The 18,693-nt window shown below is 42.1% G+C and overlaps 1 protein-coding gene across 5 annotated transcripts in view; it reads right to left on the bottom strand.

The window, feature by feature from the left end:
- Positions 1–18,693, bottom strand: part of CDCP1 (CUB domain containing protein 1) — a 50,639-nt gene that overhangs the window by 12,402 nt on the left and 19,544 nt on the right. For 3 of the 5 annotated variants that reach the window (XR_014161518.1, XR_014161519.1, XM_081882035.1), the window contains exons 2-6: positions 11,385–11,585; positions 8,359–8,712; positions 4,302–4,664; positions 2,819–3,031; positions 799–1,185 (exon numbers count right to left, since the gene is read on the bottom strand). Coding sequence is in view for 3 of the 5 variants with exons in the window: in XM_081882035.1 (XP_081738161.1) it covers positions 799–1,185; positions 2,819–3,031; positions 4,302–4,664; positions 8,359–8,712; positions 11,385–11,585 (1,518 nt within the window). In the remaining 2 variants the exon portion in view is untranslated. Of the gene's footprint in view, positions 1–798; positions 1,186–2,818; positions 3,032–4,301; positions 4,665–8,358; positions 8,713–11,384; positions 11,586–11,954; positions 12,202–18,693 lie in introns of those variants that run through there. The other 2 variants (XM_081882036.1, XM_081882037.1) reach the window with 2 other exon arrangements.

Genomic DNA, 18,693 nt, shown 5'->3' with positions numbered 1-18,693 from the left:
CAATCAATTTTTATTAGTTTTCAATTACAAAAATCCAAATTATGCCTCATTATATCCATATCAAATCACAATACCAAATCAAATATAAATTAATCAAATATCCAATTGTATAATTTTGGTGCCCCCCCCCACGTGCTAGAATTACAGGTTTAATAAAAAATATATATTTCTGCTTCCAAAGTCTTATTTGATCCAATTGTATTCCAATCATAATAATACTACCTTATTCAACAGCTGCAATATTTATGACTTCTATCTGTATTAATACATTCAATAATTTATTAGTCCACAAGTGAAGATCTTTATCCTTGCTGCTGCATGTAATTATTTGTCTGTATTTTTTCTTCTTTCTTTACCAAATCACACCCCTTTGTTTCATGGCAATCTGATTTTTTAAATTATTATTATTTTCCAAAATGTCTAGGCACAATCATTGCAGACAATGCTTCAAAATCCATGCTGGCGACGTCTGCCGAAATCTCAAACTGAAGTGAATTTTGGTGGGATTTTAAACATTTTCACAGGGATTACTTTGACCCCACGAAAGCTCCCTCTCTTGCTCATGGATCCTTAACCATATAACCCTTTCAGATGACAACCACCTAGGCTTCCTTGCCACAATCCAAATTTTACTAGATCTCAGATATTACACCCCCCCCCCAAAAAAAAGAATAACCACATTTCAACCTCGGGATATTTGACATCAGTTCTGGGAAGGGCATTTCAGTCAGCTGATACAAGATTTTAACTTTCTTTACTTTCTGAATGCAGAGAAGGAGCGAAACAGAATAAACTCACCTTGAATAATGGGCATAAAAAACAACGTGAGGTTCGGTTTCAGAGACTCACTAATCCACCTTCCGCCATACGTCCTAAGCATTACAGTGATGTTGTCTTTCATCTGAATTTTCTCAATGGCTCCACCAGGGCAGAAGACACCGAGTCGCAATGCCTTTTCTGGGGCGCTGCCATTAATGGAGTAACTATAACCCCCAGAGCATGCTTGATTCTGGTTTGGGATATGCTGCTTAAGTTTCGAGGCTGGAGACCTGATTTCTATGAGGGTGTCTGCCGGGGCCTGGAGTTTCCACGTAAACGTGTCAAGCAGGATTGGCAGGCCAGTAAGAAACGGCGGTACAACCAGATGGAAGGGTCTCATCTGGCAGGCTTTGGAATTCCAACAGACTGCAATGAGAAAGACACATGGTTATAGCCATAGGCTGGCTCTGGGCCAGAGAAACAGGCAGGTGGCTACCCATAGAAGACATATGGGGTATTCAAAGAGCTATGCAGAAATTTGATGAGTCTGGGAGAGAGGAGTCAAGGAAAAAGGCCTACTGGGGAACAAGGAATTTTGCTAAGAGTCGGGTCAACCATGGGGCTGTTGTAGGCTAGGGCTAGAGGATGGCAGGGGGCATACAAAAGTGGGGTGTAAGTTATTGTGGACAGGTCTGCCTTCCCTAGGAAGTTAGGTACCTAGGAATGTGGTCATCACCACCTACACAGGAGACAGATAAGTGGCCCATGGAGGTGATTGTGGTCTCTAAACATGGGTAAGAAGAAGAAAAATATGGAGAACGTCCATTTCACATGATCAACAATCTGATGCCAAACACACATTAACATTTGTGGTTGGAGTCATCTCAGTTTATTTATTTATTTTTAATAGTCAACTCCACTAATTTAGGGGGGGGGAATTAAAACAGTGAAATAGTTATAGCGTTATAAGAATATTTTTTTTTAAAAAAAATGGAACCCAGCAAAAAGGGTTAAGTCTTTCCCCCCCCCCCAAATTTTTTATTCATTTTATAACACAAATAAAGGGTTAAGTCATTTTTTAACCAGGCAGAGGGCCTTCTCGGTGGTGGCGCCCGCTCTGTGGAACGCCCTCCTATTAGATGTCAAGGAAACAAACAACTACCTAACTTTTAGAAGACATCTGAAGGCATCCCTGTTTAGGGAAGTTTTTAATGTTTGATGTTTTGTTGTGTTTTTAGTATTCTGTTGGGAGCCGCCCAGAGTGGCTGAGGAGACCCAGCCAGATGGTTGGTGTATAATAAAATTGTTGTTGTTGTTGTTGTTGGCTTTGAGGTTATGAGTTTCCTTTACTGAACAGGTTGCTATTATGTTGTCACACTACTATGTTATCTTTTTTAAAAAAACAACTGCTGAATATATTTATTGTGTTTTATTATGGTGCCCCCCTGCCCTGCACTCATTGAGAGCAAGAGCAGTATCTAACTAAAATGACAGTGGTTATAGTTAATAACAGGGCTGCAAGACTGTTTTGTTTAAGGAGCATTTCACTCTATTTAAAAAATTAAAGAAAAGCAATTTAGCTCTCATTAAGAGATAGATAAAACAAAAGAAACAGCGTGATAAAATAAGGCCCACTGCAAAGGTTATATAGGCACCCGACTTACAACAGCACTGCCCTTGTCAAAACCCCACACTTTTAAAAATAATGAAGACAGAAGAGTAAGTTTGAAAGCAATGGCATCTGTGGAGACTGAGCTACGCTTTTGTTCTCCTGAAAAGAAAGTGGGACTTTCTGCAATCTGATAAAAAATGGGAACTTGCCTTCGCAGAACGTACGATGGTGGTCCCATCAACTGACAATTTATGTCAGCTCCATCTGCCCATCTAAAAACTCAAATGTTATTTCTAATTAGTCAAGCCTAATGAGCAACAAAAGGACAGATGACGAAAACAAACAGCATTTGGAAGGGCGAGTAAAAATAGGAATACATTGTTGTCAGATGTCTCCCCACCAAATACACACTTTAAGGGAACTAAATTCCAGACATTTTGTTCATACCTTTAGACTGCACAGCCGTTATCCTCACATTCTCTGTATTTTTACACAGTAAGGCGATAGTGTAACTGGAACCGGATACTAAAGTCACGTTGGTCTCACATTTTTTACTACGATTAATACAGATCAAGCACAAACTTCCAGGCTGTGTTGGCTTCGAAAATATTGTAAGATTTAAGTCCCTCTCTCTCATGAGGTCAACTCTGTAGGTTACATCTGAAAACAAGAAAACAGAGGAGATCATTTAGAAGAACTGCAACACCTAGTCCGTTTCTTAAAAATAAGAAAATAGTGCAGCTGTTGTTCCATGATTTGCAAGATCTAAAGAAGAATCTAAATTACTTAGGGGCATTATGTTTTGAAACCATTAAGCTGTTCACCTCTTTCTAATTTACAAGGACAGGTAAAGAAAGTTACTATGAAATACCTGAATTCTCCATATGAACAACTGTCATGGCATATTAATGGAATACTTTATCAATCAGTGTGTCATTGATTGTGGGTCCTCCTTTTAAGTTTGTGCTTTTGTAAAGTTAAATGACTTCAATCGACCAAAAGGTACAAAAATGTCCACTCAATCTCTCCCCCTTCTTCCAACAGCAGTTTCCCGACCTTGGCGACCATCTCCTTTGCAACAATCCCATTGTAACCCCTGAAGAGGAGACGGCCCCAAGGTTTGCTTTAACGTGCTATTCTTCATAATGGTATTACCTGACAAACGTAGTAAACTTCAGTTAGCCCAAAATACTGAATGGATGTCCAATGCCCCTGTCTAAACTTAATCTCCAACAGGGAAGTCATGTTGACAATGGCCTTCTAAATTCAGGAACTGAATTTATTATTAAATCCAATTTCCAATTGTAACCAATATAAGGTACACCTCCGACTCCATTCCTACTTACGGGCATGAAAATTACCAGAAAGCAGTGCTTTACTTTTTTTATTTTTTTGATACCATCTTTTCCAGTACAGTTGTACCTTGGAAGTCAAACGGAATCCGTTCCGGAAGTCCATTCGACTTCCAAAATGTTCGGAAACCAAAGCGCGGCTTCTGATCGGCTGCAGGAAATTCCTGCAGCCAATCAGAAGTCGGACCAGACATTTGGCTTCCGAAAATCATTTGAAAACCTGAACACTCACTTCTGGGTTTTGATCGTTTGGGAGCCGATTTGTTTGGGAGCCAAGGCGTTCAAGATCTGAGGTCGACTGTAAAGTGTGGTGTTTTTCCAAAAGAAAAAAGGGTACCTGTATTATTAACCCAATAGTGCATATTTTGCCCCATTAAGTTTTGCTGTGAACAGAGGTGTGTGGTCTCTCTCTGTCTCTGTCTCTGTCTCTGTCTCTGTCTCTGTCTCTGTCTCTGTCTCTGTCTCTGTCTCTGTCTCTGTCTCTCTCTCTTTTACACACACACACAAATAAAAAGACCCATTAACCAAAGAAAAGAGAAAAGGAAAAGGAAAAGGAAAAGAGGGAATTGGTTACTTACTCTCTTCATTTTCAGGGCGCTGAACGAAAACTTTAAAATGCAAATTGTGAGCCCCAGCGTTCTGTTGATATTGCTTACAGCCTTGCATGGAAAGGTTGAAATTACCAGCAAGAATGACCGATTGCCCATCTTTGGGTGTCAGCTCTTGAGGGTGCTGCCCGGGTAACTGGTACTCGACTGTCTGAAAGTTCCGCTCACATTTTGCGGTGGTGTAGTTGAGGATAGAGATACGTGCTCTTAAGTTGAATGGAATGACAAATTGCCAGGCCACCAGTTCATTTTCTGGTAACCCCACCGGGTAGTTGGCAGATATCAAGGTTGCTTCTCCTTCTGTTTGAAATGTGGATTCAACAATGCACAATCCTATTTTAAACACAAAGGGAGACAAGCATTTGTGAACATATACAATCACCGGCGAACCTCAAAATTATAAACTTGTTTGAACTAGAGAGTGGCTGCATTGCAGTCGTTCTTCCCAACCCAGCAGTCACCAGAAACCTCAGGATAGTGACCCTTGCCTTGTTAGAACTACGCTCAAGGCCAAGCTGTTGCCAGAATTCGGCCCCCAAGAAAAAGAGTTTCAATTACCTTTGACTGAGAAAGTATACCTAGACAGACAGACATGACCACTATGAGCATAAAAGAGAGCTTATGTGTTTAGTTCAGGCACAGGCAAACTCGGCCCTCCAGATGTTTTTTGGAACTACAACTCCCATGATCCCTAGCTAACAGGACCAGTGGTCAGGGATGATGGGAATTGTAGTCCCAAAACATCTGGAGGGCTGAGTTTGCCAATGCCTGGTTTAGTTTCTAAGGTGATATGTGTGTTGTATTCTCTCATGGGCTTAGCTTGCAAGTTCTGGCTCAAGTGAAGACAGTGACATTGTGGTTTTTTGGGGGCCCCTCATTGTTGGATTTACATATAAGCTAAACAAGCTATAGGACCCACTCTCTTGGGGGCCCTCCAAAAAATTAAAGGGGGAAAAACTGGACGTACATTTCCAAAATGTAAGATAAAAAACAAATAAAATAAAACCCACATACAGCAACAGTGTCTTGTGTTGTGCAGGTCCATAGATTACCATACTGTATAGCATCTATTCAACACACACAAAAACAGAACAATTTGTTGTTGACAAAGGACAGCTGGACATATAAAGGGCCCCATTACCTTCAGTAGCTCAGGGCCTCATCAAACCTAAACCTGGCCCCTGGGGTCCCTCTATGTGTATGTGGACTGGTATAAGTTAACTTACTCTTTATTCTTACTAAGCAGCTTTGGCTTATAAGAAAAACCCATTCTGTACGGTCTGGTGGTCAGATTGAACCATGGTAGTTTGGCAGAAGTATTATAGGTCAATACACAGTCAACAAGAAATACAGATGAGTGTATGAGTGTGTGTCTGTGTGTGTGTGTTTGTGTGTGTGTGTGTGTGTATGAGGGAATTGGTCCACTATCAATTTGGCTAAAACGATTTTCAGTTGGTTCAAGGGAGGTTGTTTGAAAGCACACTCACATTACACAGGTAAAGTTGTTGTTTTTTTTATGAAGAGCAATTTTGTCACAGGGCCCTTTCAAACAACCCCCGTCCTTAGGTTATATAGTTGTGAAAGAGAACTGCAACATGCAACATGAAAGAAACTGGTAATTTCCGTTATGACAAAAAGAATAAGTAGACTTCCGGGTTAGCGCGAACGGCTAATGGCGGATTCCCTCCGAGCTCCGGAGGGAATCGGCTCTACTGAGGACGGGTCTTGCCGTGCCGGCGACACGGGGACCCTCAGAAACCGCAGGCGCGGAAGCCTGCGGACTTGGTGACTCGGTGGGCACCTTAAGCGCCCTCCCCGACCCACGAAGAGCCTTTTTAAAGGCTGCGGAGAGGGTACGGAGAGTGGCGTGGTGCTGAGAGTAGACCGCTACCTCAGTAGAGCGAAGCCGCAAGCCATGGCCGGAGAGCGCTGACTTTCTTCCCAAAATTTGGACTGGATAACAAAGGACCCGTGAGTAGTGGAATTTGGACTTTAAAATTTTTATCCTGTGAATTTGGTACGATCGGGGGATGTGTTAAAGGGAAGTCCGCACCCCCTCTACTTATAGACGTTTCAAAGCAAGGAACGGAGAATTAAGGCGGAATGAATACTGTTTTGATGATCTAAAAGTTTCTCACAAATTTGATAGAACAAGATTTTTGTGCTGGAGAGAAAGGGAATTTGGAACTTTGTGTGTATCCCCCCCAAAAAACCCGGGAGTGTCCTATTTGGGTGCCGGAGGAAGAAGTGAAAGGAGTTTGACAGCTGTCAAAGAAGCTGTCAAACGGGCGGACAAAGTAAAGAATTTTGCTATTTAACAACTCTTGGAATTAAAGCTGATACATTTGGACTGAGGCGATTGGAAACAAAGTATTGATAATAACAAAGTAACAGATTATTGGAAAAGGACTACTAAATAACTGAAAGCCCCCTAGGGGGAATTAGTGACATTACAATGGCTGCAGAGGGAAAATTACTGGCGGAGATAGAAAAAATGTTTTTTCTCGTGGGAATCCTGCAGGAGCAGAGTATGGCTCTGAGTAAAGTTTTTATGACCTTGAATCCTGAAACAAACAACTCTGCTGAATGCACAAAGGAGACGCATGATAAAATTTCTGCAGCTGAGCAGGAAGAGATGCCTTTGGAATTGACAGAGAAAAAAGAAGGAGTTCAGACACTACAAGTGGAAAATATCAACCAGGAATCTGCAGTGTTAGAGTATGAGCAAGAAGACCTCTGGATTACAGACCTGCGAAAGATGAGAAAGAAGAAGAGAGAAGCCCCTGGAGTACTTGGAATATTAAAACTAGAAAGAACAAAGCAACATGATTGGGACTTTTCTCTTGAGTATGGAAAACTAGATGGTCTTTCGCAGCAAACACTCTTCAACATTCTGGATGAAAGAAAATATGATGTGACTCTGACTGAACTCCTTCGGGGTCTTAGGACCATCAAAGAGGACTACCAATATAGTTGGCAGAGAGGGACTGACAGAGAATCAGACGCCTCGGATGTGAGGAATCCGGGCTAGAACTACTTTTTGTTTGTTTTCTGGACATTTGTCTAGGAAGGGACAGAAACCGGGGCAGGGGGGGGAGAGAATAGAACTATAAAATGTTATGTTTTGTTTTACTTGGTCAATGTGACCTATAATTAATATAATAAAGGGAAAATTTGTGAAGGGGAAGTTAGATCGACCTTAAAAAAAAAAGAAATTAATGATTATAAGAGAATTGGATAGTTGAATATAGATAAACAAAAGAATTTAATCTTTAAAAGCAATGTGAATATCTTTAAGAGGTTAGGTAAGAACTTGCTGAATTAATTTTGGAATTGGGATGTAAGAGGAGGGGGTGGGGGGAAGTCAATGAAAGTGGGTAAAGAAATTTAGGGTATGTAATTGTATTTGTGTGTTTGTTTGTCTTTGTCTTTGTGTGTGTGTCTGTTGTTATAAAATGTAAAAACCCAATAAAAATTATTTAAAAAAAAAAAAAAAAAAAAGAATAAGTATATACCAGGGCCACTCCTCACGTTGCTTTTTGAGCACATAGGTCACACACACACCTCTTTAAAAGTGTGAGAAGTAACATGTGCCTTCATTCCATCCCACATCCATTCTACTGGACAGGCCTTTAGGATTTTACCTAGTCTACATCTTCCCTAGATACACGTAATACCATTCTTGTGTTATGTTGGCACATTATTTAATATACGAATGCACACTTGTGTTTAAGAAACATCCCAGTGCATTAATTCAGGCCCTTCCATATTGCTCGCAAGTAGGCTTAGGATGCTAAATGAAGGTCAGGATTCTCCCTCCTTTCCTTCAAAAGCTTTCTACTTCCAACCCCGTCCTTCTCTGATCTCCCTCACCCACTGCAAAACCTACTCCAGGAAGTTTCCCCTCCAACCCACTTAGAAGAATAAAACAAGCCTACAGAACCACATTTAAAGATAGTGTCTTAAGATACCATTAATTTTTTTGCTGACAACATAAGCAAATCATAAGTAACCTCCTTATACTCACTTTGGATCGAAGACCTGCCTTCGAGCTTAAAGCCAGAGACAAGGACATTAGAGTCCCATGGAAGCTTCAGGGTCATAATAACTCCCCCCTGCACCTTGATTCGTGACACAGTACCATTTCCACAGAAGTTTCCGATGTTGACTCTATTCGTATTAAGAAGGGTGCCGATGTTGTAAAGAACTTGGTCAGGGCAAGTCTCTCCAGGCAGAATTTGTCTTAAAAACGGAGAGAACTTCAGTTCAAGCCCATCTAACCTTCTGGCTTTAACATCCCATATGAAGGTCCTGTTAAAGGGCAGGAACCCAGAAGGCAGAAGCAGAACATCTCCGAAGGGACATGGTCCTCTCATACAATCTAGAAACACACAGACACACATAATGTAAGAATGATCATCACACAAGACCATCCAGTTAAATTATAATCCCTTTACTCTTTCATTTATGTTAAGAGCTTTTAGTAATTCTCTATGCACATTCTAAGCCAGGGTTTCCCAAACTTCGATCTTCAGCTGTTTTTGGACTACAATTCCTATCATCCTGGATTACTGGTACTCTTAGCTAGGGATGATGGGAGTTGTACTCCAAAAACAGCTGGAGACGCAAGTTTGGGAAATCCTGTTCTAAGCAAACAAGGCACTCAAGTTTTTTATGTTTTCTTTTTCCTTAACAACCACCCAGCCTAGTTTATTATTTGAAGACTGAAATCCATGGTTGTGTCTTTACTGAAATCACTATTGTGGTGTTCAGAACTTCTGGGAAATGTGCGAAAGTTGAAGGCTTCGAATGTGATGTGATGAAAAATGGTATTTTATTAGAACGGCATTGATGCTGCAATAACGCAGAGGGTTCATTGATGGGAACTCACTCTCATTCTGACCTGAGAAGTAGGTACTATTATATTTTACTGTGAACTCACATCATATAGGAAAATAAATGTCACAGTTTCAGATCAGTTGGACTTTGACAGAGGGGAGGCTTATAGCTATCTATAGTGGCACTGTGGAGGGACGTGGGTGGCGCTGTGGGTTAAACCACAGAGCCTAGGGCTTGCCGATCAGAAGGTTGGCGGTTCGATTCCCCGTGATGGGGTGAGCTCCCGTTGCTCGGTCCCTGCTCCTGCCAACCTAGCAGTTCAATAGCACATAGTGCAAGTAGATAAATAGGTACCGCTCTGGTGGGAAGGTAAAAACGGTGTTTCCGTGCGCTGCTCTGGTTTGCCAGAAGCGGCTTAGTCATGATGGCCACATGACCCGGAAGCTGTACGGCGGCTCCCTCGGCCAATAAAGCGAGATGAGCACCGCAACCCCAGAGTCAGTCACGACTGGACCTAATGTTCAGGGGTCCCTTTACCTTTATACAGGGGTACCTGAGAAGTCGAACGGAATCCGTTCAGGAAGTCTGTTCGACTTCCAAAACGTTTGGAAACCAAGGCGCGGCTTCCGATTGGCTGCAGGAAGCTCCTGAGGCCAATTGGAAGCCACTGAAGTTGCATCAGATGTTCGGGTTCCAAAGAATGTTCGAAAACCGGAACAATCACTTCTGGGTTTCCATTGTCCGGGAGCCAAAATGTATGCGTACCAAGGGGCTTTTTAAGCTACTGCGGGAAATGTAAAAGAACTTGTACATTAAAAAATAAACGCTGCTTCCTTTTTTGTTTTTGTTTGGCCCTGTTTGCCAAGTCAGAATCCCACCCTTTCCTTTTTCTGCTGGTTTTCTGCTGCACTGCTATAGGGTTCAGTAACAATCACCCCCACCACTGCTCCTCTCCAAGATTTGTCAGCTGGGGAAGAGGAAGAGGAGAAATGGGTTTGCTTGGTGCTATGCAGCTCAGCTCCCCTCTCTTGGAGCCGAAGAATGATTGGTCTTGCTTTGGTGCTGCGCTGCAAGATGCTCTAAGCGCCATCACAGCTTGCCCTGGCCTCCATCTGGCAGCCTCAGGTTGGCTATTTTCGCCTGCATTTGAGCTCAACTTCTGAGTGTGATGCAGCCACAGGGGTGACCCCCTCTTTCCCCCCAACTCCAAGCTGGAAAAGGCTAAAGCTTCTCTACCCACCCTTGACGGAGGATGATGGATCATGGCCAGGGGTGGCAAGCGGAATTACAGACCGTTGCTTTTCACAGGAGAAAACCAAAACAAGAATGGTTCATATAAACAATCGTGTCCACTTAAGAACTCTTGGCCCATGGTTTAATCAACTGTGTTTTTAGTTGATTGATCTGTCAATTAAATTGATTAGAACCTCCAGCTCTAAGTGCAGCTTGTTTGAAATGGGCTTCATATCAATCAATCAATCAATCAATCAGTCAGTCAAATCTCCTTACGTATATTATATTAGATGGCAAGAGCTGTTTGACACTGGAATGGACTACCTCAGAAGTTGGTGGGCTCTCCTTCACTAGAGGTTTTTAAACAGAGCTTGGACACCCACCTGCTAGGGTGATTTACCTGTGATTCTTGCATTTCAGGGGTTGGACTAGATAGCCACCGGGTCCCTTCCAGCCCAACAATTCTGATTCTCTGACAATGTATGAATTTTACTGGCCAGGCCTTTTTGTGTGTCGGAGGTAAAAGCCCACAGTTGCTTAAATCTTAATGGGACATTTTTTAGAGAGCATTGTGCTCTCTAAAACACATGGTCAGAAGCACACTCTCAGAATTAGAAGCAGAGGACCAGCGCTGAACAGTCACATTCTCGTGTGGTAATTCGGTTTTCCCCCGAGGCGAACCTTCTGATCAGCAAGTCCTAGGCTCTGTGGTTTAACCCACAGTGCCACCCGTGTCTCTACCCCTGTATAAAAACAGCTAAATAATCAGTTAAAAGGAAGATGATTTATACAGTTAAGTTATTTCAGTTCAGTTGACAGTCCCAAGCCCTTATTTAGCAACAAAGAGGGTGGTACTGTAACAAGTAGAAGATAAATAATATTTACCCTTGTCATTTAGGCTTTCAGCATGCAGCTCAGGTTGACAAATATCCAAATTACTTTTAGAAGCTCATAAAAACTGGATAGCATAGTGCAACTTACCAATGTCCCTCTTAATCACCAATTCCCAATAATTCTCCGGCTTTTCACAATCAAAATCAAAACGAAGCCACTGCCCAGAGGTTATTTTCCTTTCGGAATAAGACTTGTTTACTCCTACAACCAGCGCACACTTTCCTTGCGCTGCGGGTTTAATCCTAACTGATGTGTTGTCAAGACGTTCAAGGGAGATTTCATAGGCACCTGAAACGATTGTTAAAAATGCAGGTTATGTTTTTGGTTCCAGAGTGGTAGACATATTAGGCTGCTGCAGCAAAACAAACGAAGATGCCTGTCGTCGTCGTCTGTTGACTCCCACTTCCCTTTCCCAGGCGCAATATTTTTCCCACCCAAGGGCAAAGCCTCATAAGGCTAGAGTAATACATTAGGGAGCGATTGATTCTTTTGCTATTACGCCTTTGATAAAAGGATAGTCAGCTATACATGCACATATTCCACCCTCCCCCAATCCAAGGAAATACAATTTTCCTGCTGGGTGTTTTAACTATTTAATACTTTAGTCTTAAGCCTTCAAAAAATAAAAGTATGGCATTTTGGGGACTATTTAAATACCGTATTTTTCCATGTATAACACGCCTCCGTGTATAAGATGTCCCCTATTTCTGGGGACTCCAAATTAAGAAAATGGTGGGAGATGGTCCAGAGTTGTTGGTGGGTAGTTGGTTGGTTGGTTTTAGTGGGTTGGCTGGTTGGGAAAGGCAGTTGGAGAAGCAGTTGCCAGGCAGTTGGAAATAGAGAAACGGTTAGAGCAGTGGGTTCTTGAGTGAGAGGAGGTAGAAGAGATAGAGAGAAGAAAATAAGACTAAGAAAGTAAAGAGTAACAACGTTTGGAATGCCGGAAAAGTTTGTTTGTGTCTGAAATAAAATATACTCTTCTTTATTAATTGAGCAGCTGACTGAGGCTGAAGTGATTTTACCAGGGAGGACCTGGTTGGTGGCAGCGGATTAGTGGTGTACGGGTCAATAGTCCGTGAGACTATTGCTCTGTACGAATGCTCCGTACAAACGCCACAATCATAAATTATTACTACTACTACTACTACTACTACATATTTGTAGCCGCTTTAACTATTGCTCATTTGTTGCTTAAAGAGTCAAAAAGGAACCACATGTGTACTGGCACACCAGACTATGAGAAGACCCTAATGTTGGACAGAGGAGTCGCACTGAACTGCTTCGTGGAGTCCAAGCCGGGGGCAAGATTTCAAAATAAATTTGGGCCAACCATTCTGTCAGGAAATAGCACAGTAAGCAATTGGTTTTGTTTAGGCAAAAGGAATAAAAAGTTCCACTGTCGCATGAGCAAAACCTCTTTAAAAGCCAAAAGATCTACCCAAAGTAAGGCAAACACAGTTGAAAACTGTAAGCAAAGATCTCCGCTCACTAAACATTACGGCCCATTGCATAAGCAAAGATAATTACTTACTCAACATTCAGGAGGGTCAAATGGCTTAGGAAGGATATGGTGAAAGAAATATATATATAACATTTCATTTATCAGTGCCGTTCGCAAGCACGGTGATAGGAATGATTCATGTCTTGCTTTTTTCCTTTCTTAAGCCTATGCGTCTCTCTGCATGTATCCTTGTTAGGATTACAAGAAATGCAAAACTTGCTCATAAGGAGGGGAATTCTTTGCGTGTAAAAACCTCGTCTTAGCATGATGACACATCGGACAATGAAGTGAAGCAGGGCAAGCTAAAATCTTCCAACTCCCACTGTGCTTTCTTGCTCCGTCGAGGTACACACACACACACACAAAATGCAGGATGAGTATACACTGAAAGCACATCACCTCCCCCAAAGAATGCTGGGAATAATAATAATAATAATAATAATAATAATAATTTATATATACCCCACCCATCTGGCTGGGTTTGCCCAGCCACTGTGGGCTGCTCCCAACAGAATAACAACAACAACAACAATAACAACAACAATAATAATAAAGCAATAAAACATCAAACATTAAAAACTTCCCTAAACAGGGCTGCCTTCAGATGTCTTCTAAAAGTCAGATAGTTGTTTATTTCCTTGACCTCTGATGAGAGGGCATTCTGCAGGGTGGCGCCACTGTCGAGAAGGCCCTCTGCCTGGTTCCCTGTAACCTCACTTCTCGCAGGGAGGGAATTGCCAGAAGACCCTCGGAGCTGGACCTCAGTGTCCAGGCTGTACAATGGGGGTGGAGACGCTCCTTCAGGTATACCTGGCTGAGGCCATTTAGGGCTTTAAAGGTCAGCACCAACACTTTGAATTGTGCTCAGAAATGTACTGGGAGCCGATGTAGGTCTTTCAGGACCGGAGTGATGTGGTCTCGGCAGCCACTCCGTCTAGCTGTCACATTCTGGATTAACTGCAGTTTCCGTGTCACCTTCAAAGGTAGCCCCACATAGAGCACATTGCAGTAGTCCAGGTGGGAGTACAATACAGTGGTACCTCAGGTTACATACACTTCAGGTTACATACGCTTCAGGTTACAGACTCCGCTAACCCAGAAATAGTACCTCGGGTTAAGAACGTTGCTTCAGGATGAGAACAGAAATCGTGCTCCGGCGGTGCGGCGGCAGCAGGAGACCCCATTAGCTAAAGTGGTGCTTCAGGTTAAGAACAGTTTCAGGTTAAGAACAGACCTCCGGAACGAATTAAGTACTTAACCCGAGGTACCACTGTACTTGTCAGGATTCAACCTCTGTGGTTTACCCTCCCCGGGGCTACAGTCCCCAGCACCCTTAACAAACCACAGTTCCAATGATTCCTTGAGGGATGTTTATGTGCTTCAAATGTGGAACAGGGAAGGGCTCATACCCACTTATTCACATCTCCTTAGGGATGGCCAAGAAGCATTCTGGTTCTAGGCAGAGATGCTCATTTTATTCTTCATCATTCCCCGTACAAGATTTCCAGCTCATTTCAACTTGCTGCAACAGCGAGTTCATTACTTCTTGTTCAGGCCTGCATCAGCAATAACTGGTGTTGACAGACGCGGCTGCTTTTGATTTAAGACCCCACCCCACCTTTGCCCAGATTCAGGCAGTTCTTGCCTTAATAGGCTTTGCTCAGCCAGTCTCCTTTCTTTCTTATCATATTCCGTGTTCTCACTATGAATTACTTCCAGGCTGTTGCTAACATCACATGCAAGGAAATTTAAAGATTGCCTCCAAACTGGAGCTATTTGCAGAGGCTATTAAGTACCGTGAGAATTATCTTATTTAATATTCCTTGTAGTGAATGGGCCAAACAAATTTAGACATTACACAGGAGAATCATACAACCGATACGGTTTTTAAGAAGATGCTGGAGGCTGTGAATTTAATTAGAGGAATGGCAGAGGAAAGAGAGTCATCACTGAATTTTCAGGTAACATATTTTGTAAGTTCACAATGTGCTGCGCAAAGAATTGTTTTGCTACTGCCAAACAACTTGGAGGAATTAAAGAGAACATTTTCTCTCTGCCAGCACCATATGTAAATTTTGTTTTAAAAAGCAGAATTTCACGTCATTTCTCCTGCTTCAATTCATATTTGTACCTTGTTTTTCCTTCTGAAAAGAAGCCCAAAGCGGCTGACAATAAATAAAACACGAATCAACAGACAAGCTGTATAAACACACGCAAAAAATAAATAGTTCAATACCATACTAAATCCATAATAGCAAACCAATGAATAAAACAGTTCTAGTGGCTTAACAACAATATTCAACTAGCAAAGTATCACAAAAGCAGTAACATACAACAACTATAATGCCAACCCAAAGCAGCAATAGTACATTAAAAACAAAGGCGTTTCTCCCAGGCTCTTTGATAGAGCCTCTGAATGAATAATACTGGATAAGAAAACCAGCTATGGGAAAGAGCTTTAATACAGTGGTGCCCCACAAGACGAACGCCTCGCAAGACGGAAAACCCGCTAAACAAAAGGGTTTTCCGTTTTGGAGGCGCTTCGCAAAACGAATTTCCCTATGGGCTTGCTTCGCAAGACGAAAATGTCTTGCGAGTTCCTGCGGGGTTTCCCCCCTTCCCCCCCCTTTTCCTAAGCCGCTAAGCTGCTTATCAGCTGATCCGCTGATAAGCCGCTTAACAGCTGATCGCTAAAAGCCGCTAAACCGCTAATAGCGCTAATCCGCTAAGCTGTCAATGGGCTTGCTTCGCAAGACGAAAAAACCGCTATACAAAGAGCCTCACGGAACGGATTAATTTCGTCTTGCGAGGCACCACTGTACGTGACAGAAACGAATATAGCTTAACGGAATAGAGAATTATATTAATATACTAGAGGGGAACTTAAATGATGCAAAAGCTAAACCATAACATTTTGAACAGCTGATGGTAGAATTAATAGGCTGAATTACAAGTCTTAAAAAGAGGCAGTAGAAATAGCAGGCATGTTAATGACTTGTGGTGAAATGACAGGGAGAAAGCAAGCAATACAGCAAAAACAACACAACAGTTCAGTTATGAACTAGGCAGGCACAAGTTGATCACAAGCCTATCTAACACGCCACAAGGTATATATAAAGTTCCTTTGAAGTTGTTCATAAATTCGCTGGAATCAAAGAAATGTAGAGCTGGAAGGGACCCCAGGGTCATCTAGCCCAACCCCCTGATATGTTCTAGCCACCGTATTAATAAAATAATACAGAACATATACCCATAATATCCATATACCACATCCATGATGTGAGAGAAATAAGGTACCAGAGGCAAGCAGAAAGCTTAAATCTAGCTCGATTTCAGATTAAACCTCCAAATCAGCCAAACAACTTATAGCGATTTTATCTTAACTCCTTTTTAATGATTTTTTTCCCCAGCCGGAGAAGAGAGCCACTCTCTGTGTTATGAAGCTATGCTTGTCGCTCAAAAGAAACTGAACCGTTTCTGTGGGGTGTGCCTGCATGCCTCCAAGAACAAAGGTTTCAGAAAGCGATCTCTTGGGTATCTAATACAGGGGTCAGCAAACTTTTTCAGCAAGGGGCCGGTCCACTGTCCCTCAGACCTTGTGGGGGGCCAGACTATATGGGGGGGGGGGAATGAACGAATTACTATGCCCCACAAATAACCCAGAGATGCATTTTAAATAAAAGGACACATTCTGCTAATGTAAAAACACGCTGATTCCTGACCATCCGCAGGCCGGATTTAGAAGGCGATTGGGCCGGATCCGGCCCCCGGGCCTTAGTTTGCCTACCCATGCCTAGTATATATAAGGTAGGACCCACCCAGGCGACGAATTTTGAGAAAAATCATATAAGAAGTCCATGGTTAAACACATGCACACACTTGAACAGGGACTACATTTAAACTGGCCACAATATCTTCTGGCTTCGCAAGATTCTCCCTTACTAATTGGCCTGACCAACCAATTAGTAGGATTTATGTTGTGTTCAAAAATTACACCAACTCTTTGCCCGAGGTATTAGACTATTAGAATGGGATGTGTGCACTGATGTGAAGTATTGCTTCTAAGAGCTGCAGTGCATTGTAGAATCATAATCAATATATGAGGGAATATAGCATCAAAAGAGGCATTTTGTGTCTGTCTTCTCCTGGGTCCATAAAAAATGAATACTGGTGGAGTGGCACCTTGGTTCTCAAACACCGAAAACCCAGAAGTAAGTGTTCTGGTTTTCGAATGTTTTTCAGAAGCCGAACATCCAATGTGGCTGTCGGCTATTGTTTCCAGGGCGCCTGCACCAATCGGAAGCTTTGTCTTGGTTTTAGAACATTTCAGAAATCAAATGGACTTGCAGAACGGATTAAGTTTGGCTCTTTTGTTTTTGCTATTTATTTCGCGTTTTTGTTTATGAGGCGTTTTCAGTTAATTTGTTTTTGTGACTGTGTGGAACCCAGTTCAGCTACTGATTGATTATGTGACTGCGGAAATGGATAAAAGCCCCCCATCCAAACAATAACTATCATCAGTGCAGGTAAGAAAAAGAATAATTTTAATTTTTAGCATCTACAGTACTGTCTTATTTATTTTATAGTACAATACATTGATTATTGCTTTCATTTTATGGATCAATGGTCTCGCTAGATAGTAAAATTCATGTTGAATTGCTGTTTTAGGGGTTGTTTTTAAAAGTCTGGAACGGATTAATCCATTTTGCATTACTTTCTATGGGAAAGCATGCCTTGGTTTTGGAACGCTTTGGTTTTGGAACTGAGTTCCAGAATGGATTAAGTTTGGGAACCAAGGTACCACTGTACAATCAGGCACTCCAACCATGAAATTATGAAAATTGGGAAAATCAATATTCACTGAAGTTCTGCACATGATGTGCCTTTGCCTGATTTTGAGAGACATTTCTCTCCATATTTCTTCCGTATTTCACACAAGAGCTCAACCCATTCAGGAAAAAGCCCTCTAACCTTCAGGAGAAGCTTTTGGATGGCTGGACTTTTTGGATCCACAGGATTTAGCAGTGTAAGGGTCACCTTCCACCGAACCCCTGCCTCCAGTGTCCATCCATTTTATATACTATAGAAAATTTTAAATTTGCTTTTACATTGAGAGATCAAGACGATACAACACAACTTTTGTAAAACAAGCTCTACCACTACTGCCAAGTATAAAGGGAATGGAAGAGAGTAACGTGAATAGCCTTTGGTGCACGATAATCTTAAAACGTGCACCCCAGTTTTTGGGTATCAGTATAACAATAAGCCCAGCAAAAACAGTGGATGTGTGAACTCTGCTAAACATAAGAGGGAGGCCAGCAAATTAATGACCTGTTCTTGGAAATAAGTCTAGCTCTTCTTTCAAATGCAAAGGAAGTGGTTGCCACACTCCAAAATCACTTTCACAGTTTATTCCACAATACCAAATGTGGGAAGAATATTGTGAAATCTTGTGTATGTGCACACTCGCTAATGAGATTTGGTCTTCATGAACTACGGAGCCCTCCGTTTCGCTGTTCTGGCTTGGGAACAGCCTTTTTTGCCTCTGCAGGGCAGCGGGGTGAAGGCACCCCACTGCCCTGCAGAGGCTTTGCGCTATCCCCAAGCTTGAACAGCCATCCCCAAGCTACAACAGCGAGACGGAGGGCTCCGCAGCACTCTGTCTCCCTGTTCTGGCTTTGGGCTTAGCCACACAGTCTGCATTCGCTCTATAGGACACACACACATTTCCCCTTAATTTTTGGAGGGGAAAAAGTGCGTCCTATAGAGCGAAAAATACGGTAGTATTAAAAAAACACCTCATTTTAATTCAGCATTCAGCACAACAGAGGAACTCTTATTTGGGGATATGTAGCAGATTTTCAGAACAACTGCAAATGCTCTCGAATTATCATT

The sequence above is a fragment of the Podarcis erhardii genome (genome assembly GCF_964252035.2).
Source record: "Podarcis erhardii genome assembly, chromosome: 12".
In the NCBI taxonomy this organism is placed as follows: domain Eukaryota; kingdom Metazoa; phylum Chordata; class Lepidosauria; order Squamata; family Lacertidae; genus Podarcis; species Podarcis erhardii.
Note: the sequence above shows the minus strand (reverse complement) of the source record. Positions and strands in the feature narration are given on the sequence as shown.